Source organism: Onychostruthus taczanowskii, unplaced genomic scaffold (assembly GCF_017590055.1).
Source record: "Onychostruthus taczanowskii isolate IOZ18803 unplaced genomic scaffold, ASM1759005v1 scaffold340, whole genome shotgun sequence".
Classification (NCBI taxonomy): domain Eukaryota; kingdom Metazoa; phylum Chordata; class Aves; order Passeriformes; family Passeridae; genus Onychostruthus; species Onychostruthus taczanowskii.
In genome coordinates, this window is record NW_024500795.1 from 14,897 (window position 1) to 28,730 (window position 13,834).

Here is a 13,834-nt window from a genome sequence, read left to right on the forward strand (position 1 = left end):
GGAGGGGGAGGGGGCGCGGGGTGGGGCCTTCGGCCTCCTCCTCCTCTTCCTCCGCCTCGGAGCGCTGCGGGCGGTGCTGCCGTGCCTTCCTCACCCTCCTCTTCCTCATCTTTCTGTGCCTTCCTCGCCCTCCTCTTCCTCACCCTCCTCTTCCTCGTCCTCCTGTTCCTCATCTTTCTGTGCCTTCCTCGCTCTCCTCTTCCTCAGACTCCTCTTCCTCATCTTCCTCTTTCTCATCCCCCTGTGCCTTTCTCTTCCTCATCCTCCTCGCCCTCCTCTTCCTCACCCTCCTCTTCCTCGTCCTCCTCTTCCTCATCTTTCTGTGCCTTCCTCGCCCTCCTCTTCCTCAGCCTCCTGTGCCTTTCTCTTCCTCATCCTCCTCTGCCTCACCCTTGTGTGCCTTCCTCGCCCTCCTCATCCTCATCTTTCTGTGCCTTCCTCGCCCTCCTCTTCCTCTCATCTTCCTCTTCCTCATCTTCCTCTTCCTCATCTTCCTCTTCCTCATCTTCCTCTTCCTCATCTTCCTCTTCCTCATCTTCCTCTTCCTTGCCCTCCTGTGCCTTCCTCAGCCTCCTCTTCCTCAGCCTCCTGTGCCTTCCTCACCCTCCTCTTCCTCATCTTCCTGTGCCTTTCTCTTCCTCATCTTCCTCGTCCTCCTCATCCTCCTCTTCCTCACTCTCCTGTGCCTTTCTCTTCCTCCTCTTCCTCAGCCTCCTCTTCCTCAGCCTCCTCTTCCTCATCTTTCTGTGCCTTCCTCGCCCTCCTCTTCCTCACCCTCCTCTTCCTCATTCTCCTGTGCCTTTCTCTTCCTCTTCCTCCTCTTCCTCATCTTTCTGTGCCTTCCTCATCCTCCTCTTCCTCAGCCTCCTGTGCCTTCCTCGCCCTCCTCATCCTGCTCTTCCTCATCCTCGTCTTCCTCACACCCCTGTGCCTTTCTCTTCCTCTTCCTCAGCCTCCTGTGCTTTCCTTGCCCTCCTCTTCCTCATTCTCCTCTTCCTCATCCTCCTGTGCCTTTCTCTTCTTCACCCTCCTCTTCCTCATCTTTCTCCTCACTCTTCTGTGCCTTCCTCGCCCTCCTCTTCCTCACCCTCCTCTTCCTCATTCTCCTGTGCCTTTCTCTTCCTCTTCCTCCTCTTCCTCATCTTTCTGTGCCTTCCTCATCCTCCTCTTCCTCAGCCTCCTGTGCCTTCCTCGCCCTCCTCATCCTGCTCTTCCTCATCCTCGTCTTCCTCACACCCCTGTGCCTTTCTCTTCCTCTTCCTCAGCCTCCTGTGCTTTCCTTGCCCTCCTCTTCCTCATTCTCCTCTTCCTCATCCTCCTGTGCCTTTCTCTTCATTCTCCTGTGCCTTCCTCGCCCTCCTCTTCCTCGCCCTCCTGTGCCTTTCTCTTCCTCAGCCTCTTCTTCCTCGGCCTCCTCTTCCTCATTTTCCTGTGCCTTCCTCACCTTCTTCCTCATCTTCCTCCTCTGTGCCTTCCTCATCCTCCTCTTCCTCACCCTCCTGTGCCTTCCTCATCTTCCTCACCCTCATCTTCCTCTGTGCATTCCTCACCTTCCTCTTCCTCACCTTCCTGTGCCTTCCTCGCCTTTGTCTTCCTCATCCTGCTCGGCCTCTTCCTCCTCACCCTCTTCATCCTCATTCTGTGCCTCTTCCTCCTCTGTGCCTTCCTCACCTTCCTCTCCCTCATCCTCCTCCGTGCCTTCCTCATCTGCCTCTGCCTCTTCCTCATCCTCTGCCTCCTCACCCTCCTCTTCCTCACCCTGCTCTGCCTCTTCCTGCTCTGCGCCTTCCTCCCTGTGCCTTCCTCATCTTCTTCTTCCTCATCCTCTGCCTCTTCCTCCTCATCTTCCTCTTCCTCACTCTCTGCCTCATCTTCCTCACCCTGCACTCTCATCTTCCTCTTCCTCCTCTGCCTTCTGCTCTTCCTCCTCTTCTTCCTCCTCATGCTCCTCTTCCTCCTTTGATTTTCTTCCTCTTCCTCCTCCCGCTCTTCATCTTCCTCCCCTCCTCTTCCTCCTCCCACTCTTCATCTTCCTCCCCTCCTCTTCCTCCTGCCTCTGGCTCTGTGTGTGCGGCCTTCCTCCCCCTCCCCCCCTCCTCCTCCTCAGGGCTTTGGGAGGGAGCTGGGCCGGGGGTCTGTGGCCTTCCTCCCCCTCCTCCTCCTCCCTGGGGAGCTGCTGCTCTTGGGGCTCGTGCTGGAGCTGTCCTGCTCTTCCTCCCCCTCCTCCTCCTCCCTGGGGAGCTGCTGCTCTTGGGGCTCGTGCTGGAGCTGCCCTGCTCTTCCTCCCGCTCCTCTTCCTCCTTCCTTCCTCTTCTTCATCCCCCTCTTCCTTATCCTCTTCCTCCTTTCCTTTGCTTCCTCTTCCTGCTCTTCCTCCTCCTGCTCATCTTCCTCTTCTTCATTTCCTTCTCGTCATCCTCGTCTTCCTCGCCTTCACCTTCCTCCTCCTCCTCCTCCTCCTCAGGGGTTCGGTTCTGGAGCTGCCCCGGCCTGTCCTCCCCTTCCTCTTCTTCCTCTTCCTCATCTTCCTCCTTGTGCTCTTTTTCCTCTTCTGGTACTTCCTCCTCTTCCTCTTCCTGTTCTTCCTCCTTTTCCTCCTCTTCCTCTTTTTCCTCTTCTAGCTCTTCATCTTTTCTTGGTTTTCTTCTTCCTCTTCTTCTCTTCCTCTTCCTCTTCTTCATCTTTCCTCCTCTTCCTCCTCTTCATCTTCTCCTGCTCTTCCTCCTCTTCCTTCTTTCCATCTTCTCCTCCTCTTCCTCTTCTTTTTCCTCCTCCTCTTCTTCCTCTTCTTCTTTTCCTTCTTCCTCCTCTTCCTCCTCCGCCCCTCCCCCACCCCTCCCGCTCAGGTTCAGGATTTGGGATTTCCCCTCCCCCCTCCCAGGGCCCCAAAATCCCCAAATCCCAAAAAACCCCCAAAATTCTGAATTCCCAAATTCCCTAAAATCCTGAAAACCCAAAATCCCCAAATCCTGAAAACCCCAAAATCCCAAAAATTTGCCCTAAAATCCCGAATTCCCCCAAACCCCCAAATCCTGGAAATTGGCTCCAAAATCCTGGGAATTCTCCCCAAACCCCAAATCCTGGGAATTCTGCTCAAATCCCAGGAATTCCCCCCAAATTCCCAAAATCTCAAATTCCTAAAATCCCCAAATCGCAGCAATTCTCCCCAAAATCCCGAAATCCCGGGATTCCCCCCCAAATCCCCCAAAATCCCCAAATCCCTGGAATTGGCCCCAAAATCCCCGGGAATTTCCCCTCCCCAGTCGGTTCCGTGTGCAATAAACGGCGCTCCCTGCTCCTTCCCGGGGCCTTTTCCGGGCTTTCTTTGGGAATTCCGGGGCTTTTTTTGGGAATTCTGGAGGGTTTGTTGGGAATTCCGGGGTTTTTTTGGGGATTCCAGGGGTTTTTTTGGGAATTCTGGAGGTTTTTTGGGGGATTCCGGGGGTTTTTTTGGGAGTTGCGGGGAAACTGAGGCACGGCGAGAGGCGGAAGGGGGAGGGGCGTTCCGGGGGGTTCCGGCCCGGATTGGACGGGAATGGGGCTGGAGCTGAGGCCCGGAGTAACCTCGGAGTAACCCTGGAGTAACCTCGGAGTATTCCTGGAGTATTCCTGGCTTGGCCCCAGAGTATCCCTGGTGTAACCTCGGAGTATTTCTGGAGTAACTGCAGAGTAACTCCGGAGTATCCCTGGCATGACCCCAGTGTACTCCTAGAGTAAGCCTGGTGTATCCCCGGAGTACGGCGTGGAATCTGTGCCCTGTGTAACCCCTGAGTAGGAGCCTGGCGCTGCAATTGCAACCCGGAGTATCCCCGGAGTATCCCTAGAGTATGGGGCTGAATGCTGTGAATGAGGCTCAGAGTATCCCTGGAGTATCCCTGGTGTATCCCTGTATCAGCCCCAGGGTATTCCTGGTGTAACCTCAGAGTATCCCTGGAGTATCCCCAGAGTAACCCTGGAGTAACCTCTGAGTACTCCTGGATTAGCCCCAGAGAAACCCTGGAGTATTATCCCCCGAGTATTCCTGGTGCAACCTCAGAGTATTCCTGCAGTGACCTCGGCATAACCCCAGAGTATCCCTGGAGTAACCCCAGAGTATCCCCAGCATATTCCTGGAGTATCCCCGGAGTATTTCTGGAATATCCCCTGAGTATGGGGCTGGAATTCCAGCCCAGAGGATCCCTGGAGTGTCCCTGGAGTATTCTCGGGGTATCCCTGGAGTATGGGGCTGGATGCTGGGAATCAGGCTCAGAGTATCCCCAGAGGATTCCTGGAGTATCCCTGGAGTATTCTTGGAGTATCCCTGGAGTAGGGGGCTGGATGCTGGGAATCAGGCTCGGAGTATCCCCGGAGTATCCATGGAGTATCCCCAGAGTATTCCTGGAGTAGGGGGCTGGATGCTGGGAATCAGGCTCGGAGTATCCCTGGAGTATCCCCGGAGTATCCATGGAGTATGGGGCTGGATGCTGGGAATCAGGCTCGGAGTATCCCTGGAGTATTCTCAGAGTATCCCTGGAGTATGGGAGAGTATTTCTGGAGTATCCATGGAAGTATCCCCGGAGTATCCCTGGAGTATGGGGCTGGATGCTGGGAATCAGGCTTAGAGTATCCCCAGAGTATCCATGGAGTATCCCTCAGAGTATTCCTGGAGTATGGGGCTGGATGCTGGGAATCAGGCTTAGAGTATCCCCAGAGTATCCATGGAGTATCCCTCAGAGTATTCCTGGAGTATGGGGCTGGATGCTGGGAATCAGGCTCGGAGTATCCCCGGAGTATCCCCGGAGTACGGGGTGGGATTTGTGCCCTGTGTAACCCCTGAGTCGGAGCCTGGGGCTGGAATTCCAGCCTGGAGTATCCCCTGAGTTTGGGGTCCAGGTTCTGGAGTATCCCCTGACTGATAGGTCAGAGGTCAATCCCTGAGTATTCCTGGAGTATCCCCTGAGTTTGGGGTCCAGGTTCTGGAGTATCCCCTGACTGATAGGTCAAAGGTCAAACCCTGAGTATCCCTGGAGTATCCCCTGAGTATCCCTGGAGTATCCCCTGAGTATCCCTGGAGTATCCCCTGAGTTTGGGGTCCAGGTTCTGGAGTATCCCCTGACTGATAGGTCAAAGGTCAAACCCTGAGTATCCCTGGAGTATCCCCTGAGTATCCCTGGAGTATCCCCTGAGTATCCCTGGAGTATCCCCTGAGTTTGGGGTCCAGGTTCTGGAGATTTCTGGAGTATCCATGGAAGTATCCCCGGAGTATCCCTGGAGTATGGGGCTGGATGCTGGGAATCAGGCTCGGAGTATCCCCGGAGTATCCATGGAGTATCCCCAGAGTATTCCTGGAGTAGGGGGCTGGATGCTGGGAATCAGGCTCGGAGTATCCCCGGAGTATCCCCGGAGTACGGGGTGGGATTTGTGCCCTGTGTAACCCCTGAGTCGGAGCCTGGGGGTGGAATTCCAGCCTGGAGTATCCCCGGAGTATCCCCAGAGTATCCCCTGAGTTTGAGGTCCAGGTTCTGGAGTATCCCCTGAGTGGGAGGTCAAAGGTCAAACCCTGAGTATCCCTGGAGTATCCCCGGAGTATCCCCTGAGTATTCCCTCAGAGGTCAAAGGTCAAACCCTGAGTATTCCTGGAGTATCCCCTGAGTATTCCCTGAGAGGTCAAAGGTCAAACCTAGAGTATCCCTGGAGTATCCCCTGAGTATCCCCTGAGTATTCCCCGAGAGATCAAAGGTCAAATCCTGAGTATCCCTGGAGTATCCCCGGAGTATCCCTGGAGTATCCCCTGAGTATCCCCTGAGTAGGAACTGGGACTTGGAATTCCAGCCTGGAGTAACCCTGGAGTATCCCCAGAGTAAATCCCAATCCCAGTCCTGTTCCAGGGCTCAAACTGGGAATGGGGAATCCCAAACTGGGAATTCCAAACTGGGAATTCCAAACTGGGAATGGGGAATTCCAAACTGGGAATGGGGAATCCCAAACTGGGAATCCCAAACTGGGAATGGGGAATCCCAAACTGGGAATGGGGAATCCCAAACTGGGAATTCCAAACTGGGATTGGGGAATCCCAAACTGGGAATCCCAAACTGGGAGTGGGGAATTCCAAACTGGGAATGGGGAATCCCAGACTGGGATTGGGGGAGCCCCAAACTGGGAATGGGGAATCCCAAACTGGGACTGGACGGATCCAAACTGGGAATGGGAAATCCCAAACTGGGAATGGGGAATTCCAAACTGGGAATGGGAAATCCCAAACTGGGAATGGGGAATTCCAAACTGGGAATGGGAAATCCCAAACTGGGAATGGGGAATTCCAAACTGGGAATGGGAAATCCCAAACTGGGAATGGGGAATTCCAAACTGGGAATGGGAAATCCCAAACTGGGAATGGGGAATTCCAAACTGGGAATGGGAAATCCCAAACTGGGAATGGGGAATTCCAAACTGGGAATGGGAAATCCCAAACTGGGAATGGGGAATTCCAAACTGGGAATGGGAAATCCCAAACTGGGAATGGGGAATTCCAAACTGGGAATGGGAAATCCCAAACTGGGAATGGGGAATTCCAAACTGGGAATGGGAAATCCCAAACTGGGAATGGGGAATTCCAAACTGGGAATGGGAAATCCCAAACTGGGAATGGGGAATTCCAAACTGGGAATGGGAAATCCCAAACTGGGAATGGGGAATTCCAAACTGGGAATGGGAAATCCCAAACTGGGAATGGGGAATTCCAAACTGGGAATGGGAAATCCCAAACTGGGAATGGGGAATTCCAAACTGGGAATGGGAAATCCCAAACTGGGAATGGGGAATTCCAAACTGGGAATGGGAAATCCCAAACTGGGAATGGGGAATTCCAAACTGGGAATGGGAAATCCCAAACTGGGAATGGGGAATTCCAAACTGGGAATGGGAAATCCCAAACTGGGAATGGGGAATTCCAAACTGGGAATGGGAAATCCCAAACTGGGAATGGGGAATTCCAAACTGGGAATGGGAAATCCCAAACTGGGAATGGGGAATTCCAAACTGGGAATGGGAAATCCCAAACTGGGAATGGGGAATTCCAAACTGGGAATGGGAAATCCCAAACTGGGAATGGGGAATTCCAAACTGGGAATGGGAAATCCCAAACTGGGAATGGGGAATTCCAAACTGGGAATGGGAAATCCCAAACTGGGAATGGGGAATTCCAAACTGGGAATGGGAAATCCCAAACTGGGAATGGGGAATTCCAAACTGGGAATGGGAAATCCCAAACTGGGAATGGGGAATCCCAAACTGGGATTGGGTGGATCCAAACTGGGGGTGGATGGATCCAGACTGGGAATGGGGAATTCCAAACTGGGAATGGGGAATCCCAAACTGGGAATTCCAAACTGGGAATGGGGAATCCCAAACTGGGAATGGGGAATCCCAAACTGGGAATTCCAAACTGGGAATGGACGTGGGGAATTCCAAACTGGGAATTCCAAACTGGGAGTGGGGAATCCCAAACTGGGAATGGACGGATCCAAACTGGGAATGGGGAATCCCAAACTGGGAATCCCAAACTGGGAATGGGGAATCCCAAACTGGGGGTGGTTGGATCCAAACTGGGAATCCCAAACTGGGAACCGGGAATCCCAACCTGGGAATTTTTCCCAGAAATTCCCCCCAAAACCACAACAGAAATGAGAATTTTGGGATTTTTTCCCCCCAAAACCACAACAAAAATGAGAATTTTGGGATTTCTCCCGGGATTTTCCCTGGAAAAAAATCGTGAACAGGGCCCCAAATCGGGGATTTTTTCCGGAATTTTCCATGGAATGTGACGCTGGCTCTCGTTGCAGTTGACATGGATGATGAAGACGGCCGGTGCCTGTTAGATGTCATCTGGTGAGTCCGGAATCTTCTGGAATTTTCCCGGGAAATTACCCCCAAAAAAGTGGGAAATGACCCAAAAGAATAGGAGGGAAATGGCCCAAAAAAAGGCGGGAAATGGCCAAAAAAAAGGCAGGAAATGGTCCAAATAAAGGGCGGGAATGGCCTCAAAAAAAGGCGGGAAATGACCCAAAAAATGGATGGGAAATGGTCTCAAAAAGACCCAGGAAATGGCCCCAAAAAAGGCGGGAAATGGCCAAAAAAAAGGCAGGAAATGGTCCAAATAAAGGGCGGGAATGGCCTCAAAAAAAGGCGGGAAATGACCCAAAAAATGGATGGGAAATGGTCTCAAAAAGACCCAGGAAATGGCCCCAAAAAAGGCGGGAAATGGCCAAAAAAAAGGCAGGAAATGGTCCAAATAAAGGGCGGGAATGGCCTCAAAAAAAGGCGGGAAATGACCCAAAAAATGGATGGGAAATGGTCTCAAAAAGACCCAGGAAATGGCCCCAAAAAAGGCGGGAAATGGCCAAAAAAAAGGCAGGAAATGGTCCAAATAAAGGGCGGGAATGGCCTCAAAAAAAGGCGGGAAATGACCCAAAAAATGGATGGGAAATGGTCTCAAAAAGACCCAGGAGGTGCCTGTTAGATGTCATCTGGTGAGTCCGGAATCTTCTGGAATTTTCCTGGAATTTTCCCGGGAAATTACCCCAAAACGGGCGGGAATGGCCCCAAAAAAAGGCAGGAAATGGTCCAAAAAAAGGGCGGGAATGGCCTCAAAAAAAGGTGGGAAATGACCCAAAAAATGGGTGGGAAATGGTCTCAAAAAGACCCAGGAAATGGCCCCAAAAAAGGCGGGAAATGGCCTCAAAAAATGGCGGGAAATGGCCTCAAAAAAAAGGCGGGAAATGGCCCCAAAAAAGGCGGGAAATGGCCTCAAAAAAGGCGGGAAATGGCCTCAAAATGGGTGGGAAATGGTCTCAAAAAGACCCAGGAAATGGCCCCAAAAAAGGCAGGAAATGGCCTCAAAAAGGCGGGAAATGGCCTCAAAAAAGGCAGGAAATGGCCTCAAAAAGGCGGGAAATGGCCTCAAAAAAGGCGGGAAATGGCCCCAAAAAAAGGCGGGAAATGACCCAAAAAGAGGCGGGAAATAACCCAAAAAAAAGGCGGGAAATGGCCCCAAAAAAGGCGGGAAATGGCCTCAAAAAAGGCAGGAAATGGCCTCAAAAAAGGCAGGAAATGGCCCCAAAGAAGGCGGGAAATGGCCCCAAAAAAAGGAGGGAAATGACCCAAAAAAAGGGGATGGAAATGACCAAAAAAAAGGCGGGAAATGGCCCCAAAAAAGGCGGGAAATGGCCCCAAAAAAGGCGGGAAATGGCCAAAAAAAAGGCGGGAAATGACCCAAAAAAAGGCAGGAAGTGGCCCAAAAAAAGGTGGGAAATGACCGAAAAAAGGTGGGAAGTGGCCCAAAAAAAGGAGGGAAATGAACCAAAAAAAGGTGGGAAATGACCCAAAAAAAGGGCGGGAAATGACCCAAAAAGAGGTGGGAAATAACCAAAAAAAAAGGGCGGGAAATGACCCAAAAAGAAGTGGGAAATAACCAACAAAAAAAAGCAGGAAATGGCAAAAAAAAGGCAGGAATTGTCCCAAAAAGTCTTGAAAAAATCCTGGGAAGGGCTGGGAATTCTCTGGAAAGGTGGAAAAATTCCCAAAAAGGGTTTGGAACGTCCCCAAAACCGTGGAAAACTCCCCCAGGGTGGCTCCGACCCCCCCGAAATCCGGAATTTTGGGACGGCGAGCGCGGGGAAATCCCAAATTCTCCCGGAATTCCCTCCCTGAGCCTCCCCTCCCCCCTCTCTCCCCAGCGATCCGCAGGCCCTGAACGATTTCCTCCATGGATCCGAGAAGGTGAGCGCCCCCAAAACCCCAAAATCCCATTTTTCCTAAAAAAATCCCATATTTCCATCCAAAAACCCCATTTTTCCATTAAAAACCCCCATTTTTCCATTAAAAAACCCCATTTTTCCTAAAAAAACCCCCATTTTTCCTAAAAAAACCCCATTTTTCCATTAAAAAAACCCATTTTTCCTTAAAAAAAAACCATTTTTCCATTAAAAAACCCCATTTTTCCTAAAAAAAACCCCATTTTTCCATTAAAAAACCCCATTTTTCCTAAAAAAACCCCCCATTTTCCCACCCAAAATCCCGTTTTTCCATCAAAAATTCCCATTTTTCCATCAAAATCTCTTTTTCCATCCATCCCTCCTCTCTCCATCCACCACCCTCACCCAGCTTGGATTTTTTCCCAGTTTTTCCCTATTTTGTTCCAATTTTTTCCCATTTTTTCCCATTTTCCCTCATTTTTCCCCATTATATCCCCTTTTTTTCCTTGTTTTTCCTCTTTTTTCCCATTTCCCCCCATTTTTTCTCTTTTGTTTCTCTTTTTTTTCCCCATATTTTTCCCATTTTTGTAATTTTTTTCCCATTTTCCCTGAATTTTTTTCATATTCCCCTTTTTTCCCCAGTTTTCCCATTCCCCCCCATTCTCCCTGTTTTTTCCCCATTTTTCCATTCTTACTCAATTTTTTTTGCTATTTTCCTCCCATTTTTCCCCATTTTCCCCCATTTTTCCCCATTTTTCCCCCTTTTCCCCCCATTTTCCCCCATTTTCCCCCTTTTCCCCCCATTTTTCTCCCTTCCCCCCCCCCATTTTTCCCTGGTTTTTCCCCATTTTCCCCCATTTTCCCCCATTTTTCTCCCTTTCCCCCCATTTTTCCCTGTTTTTTCCCAATTGTTGGGTTCCATTGAGCTCCATTGGGTTCTGTTGGGTTCCATTGAGCTCCATTGGGTTCTGTTGATCTCTGTTGAGCTCTGTTGGGTTCCATTGGGTTCCATTGAGCTCTGTTTGGTTTCCTGAACCCCTCTGAGCTTCACTGGCGTTCCGGTTGAGCTCTGTTGGGTTCCATTGATTTCCATTGAGCTCCGTTGGGTTCCATTGATTTCTGTTGAGCTTCGTTGGGTTCCGTTGAGCTCCGTTGGGTTCTGTTGATCTCCATTGAGCTCCATGGGGTTCTGTTGTGCACCATTGGGTCCCCTGAAGCCATCTGAGTTCTCTTGCGTTCATTGAGCTCTGTTGGGTTCTATTGATTTCTGTTGAGCTCTGTTGGGTTCTGTTGGGTTCTGTTGGATTCCATCGATCTCCATTGGGTTCTGTTGGGCTCCATTGAGTTCTATTGAACTGCATTGTGCTCATTTGAGTTCTGTTGATTTCCCTTGGGTTCTGTTGGGTTCCATTGAGCTCTGTTGGGTCCCCTGAAGCCCTCTGAGCTCTCTTGGGTTCTGTTGGGTTCCGTTGAACTCCATTGGGTTCTGTTGAGCTCCATTGGGTTCTGTTGATCTCTGTTGAGCTTTGTTGGGTTCCGTTGGGTTGCATTGAGCTCCATTGGGTTCTGTTGATCTCTGTTGAGTTCTGTTGGGCTCTGTTGGGTTCCATTGGGTTCTGTTGAGTTCCATTGAGTTCTGTTGGGTTCCATTGAGCTCCGTTGGGTTCTGTTGATCTCTGTTGAGCTCTGCTGGGTTCCATTGGGTTCCATTGAGCTCCATTGGGTTCTCTTGGGTTCCATTGAGCTCCATTGGGTTCTGTTGATCTCTGTTGAGCTCTGTTGGGTTCCATTGGGTTCCATTGAGCTCCATTGGGTTCTGTTGGGTTCCATTGAGCTCCATTGGGTTCTGTTGGGTTCCATTGAGCTCCGTTGGGTTCTGTTGGGTTCCATTGAGCTCCGTTGGGTTCCACTCGGTTCCCAATGGAACCCATTGAGTTCCATCGGGTCCCCCAAACCCCTCTGATCTCCACCCCCCCCCCATGCCTCCCATCTGACCCCGCCCCCTTTCCCGTTACCTCAGCTCCACGGGCAGGAGACCTCGGGGAACCCTCTGAGCGCCGAGCCCAGCCAACCGGCGGCCAGCGTGGACCTGGACTTCCTGGAGGATGACATCCTGGGCTCGCCGGCCGGCGCCGGCGCCGAGCAGCCGTGCGACATCCTCCAGCAGAGCCTGCAGGAGGCCAACATCACCGAGCAGACCCTGGAGGCCGAGGCCGAGCTGGACCTGGGCTCCTTCCAGCTGCCGGCGCTGCAGCCGGTGGTGCAGGCGGCCGACGGCACGCCGCAGATCTTCTCGGGCGGCGCCGACCTGCTGGGGCTGCAACCTCCGGCCGTGCTGGCGCCGCAGGCTTTGGTGCAGCCGCCCGACGTGGTCAACAAGGCCATCAGCGTGCAGCCCTTCCTGCAGCAGGTGGGGCTGGGCAACGTCACCATCCAACCGCTGCCCAACCTGCCCGGCTTGCCCAACGGCAGCCCCGGCGGCGCGCTGGGGCTGGGCCCCATCCAGGTGGTCGGCCAGCAGGTGATGGCCATCAACCAACCCGCCGCGCCGCAGCTGCTGGCCAAACCGGCGCCGGTGGCGGCCGTGGGCGGTTACATCGCCCAGCCCGAGGCGGCCGCGGCGCAGGGAGCCGGCTTGGTGATCCAGAAGAGCCTCCCCGCCGTGGCCACCACCACGCTGAACGGCAGCTCGGTGTTCGGCGGCGTCTCGGCGGCGTCGGCGCAGCCGCTCACCGTCACCTCGGGGCTGGGCGGCTCCTTGGTGCCGGCGCCCAACGTCATCATCCACCGCACGCCCACGCCCATCCAGCCCAAACCCGCCGGCGTGCTGCAGCAGAAGCTCTACCAGATCACGCCCAAGCCCTTCGCCGCCGGCGGCGCCCTGGCGCTGCCCGGCGAGGCGCCGGCCAAGGCGCAGCAGAACCTCACCTTCATGGCCGGCAAAGCCGCGCCCAACGTGGTGCTGCAAGGCTTCCCCCCCAACGTCTTCAAGCCGCCGCCGCCGCAGCCGCCGGCGCTGGGCAAATCCATGAGCGTGCACGTGCTCAACCAGGGCGGCTCCATCGTCATCCCGGCGCAGCCCTTCCAAGGACAGAACCAGTTCCTGCTGCCGGGCCAGCTGGCCGGCGCCTCGGCCGTGCCGCTGCCGCAGCCGCTCTCGGCGCTGCCGGCCAACGTCGGCGGCCAGCTCTTACCGGGCGCCGGCCAGGCGCACATCATCGCCGGCCAGAGCGCCGGCGCGCAGCTCCTGGCCAACCCCGCCTTGCCGGCGCAGCTCCTCAACCAAAGCCTGGCGGGGCAGCTCAACCTGGGCCCGGTGTTGGCGTCGCCGGGCGCGGCGGGCACGGCGCACATCCTGTCGGCGGCGCCCATCCAGCTGCAGCCGGGCCAGCCGGCGCCGGCGCTCTTCCAGATGCCGGTGTCGCTTGCCGGGACCTTGCCCAGCCCCGGCTCGGCGGCGGCGCCGGCGCCCACGGTGATCCAGGGCGTCACCTTGGCCAGCCCGGTGGCCATGCTCAACGCCGGCGAGGGTTTGGGCGCCGCCGCCGCCCCCCAAAATTCCCCAAATTCCCCCCAAAGTGGCCGAGCACCTGATCGCCCAGCACAGCCCCGGGGCCTTTTGGGGTGGATTTTTGGGGTGGATTTTTGGGGAATTTTGGGGTGGATTTTTGGGGATTTTGGGGGGGATTTTTGGGGGGTTTTGGGGATTTTTTGGGGTGGTGGGGTGTGTGGGATTTGGGGGTTCTTTGGATTTTTGGGGTTGCCAGGATTTGGGGGATTTCCAGGATTCTGGGATTCCCAGGATTCTGGGATTTCCGGTGTTCTGGGATTGCCAGGATTTGGGGATTCTCAGGGTTCTGGGATTTTTTGGATTTGGGGATTCTCAGCATTTTGGGATTTTTTGGATTTGGGGATTTTCAGCATTTTGGGATTCCCAGGATTTGGGGATTCCCAGGGTTTGGGCATTTCCAGGGGACAGAAAAATTGGGATCCAGCCGTGGAAAACAGGGATCCAGGTTGGAAAACCGGGATCCAGGGGCAGAAAATTGGGATGCAGGGGTGGAAATTTGGGACCCAGGGGTGGAAATTTGGGATTTGGGACG

The 13,834-nt window shown here is 53.7% G+C and overlaps 1 protein-coding gene across 1 annotated transcript in view; it reads left to right on the plus strand.

Moving 5' to 3' along the window:
• BICRA (BRD4 interacting chromatin remodeling complex associated protein) overlaps positions 1-13,834 on the plus strand; it is a 28,566-nt gene that overhangs the window by 328 nt on the left and 14,404 nt on the right. Inside the window, exons 2-4 of the mRNA XM_041411129.1 lie at positions 7,821-7,866; positions 9,714-9,788; positions 11,736-13,317. Of these exons, the coding sequence (XP_041267063.1) occupies positions 7,826-7,866; positions 9,714-9,788; positions 11,736-13,317 (1,698 nt within the window). The 5' untranslated portion in view covers positions 7,821-7,825. The remainder of the gene's footprint in view (positions 1-7,820; positions 7,867-9,713; positions 9,789-11,735; positions 13,318-13,834) is intronic.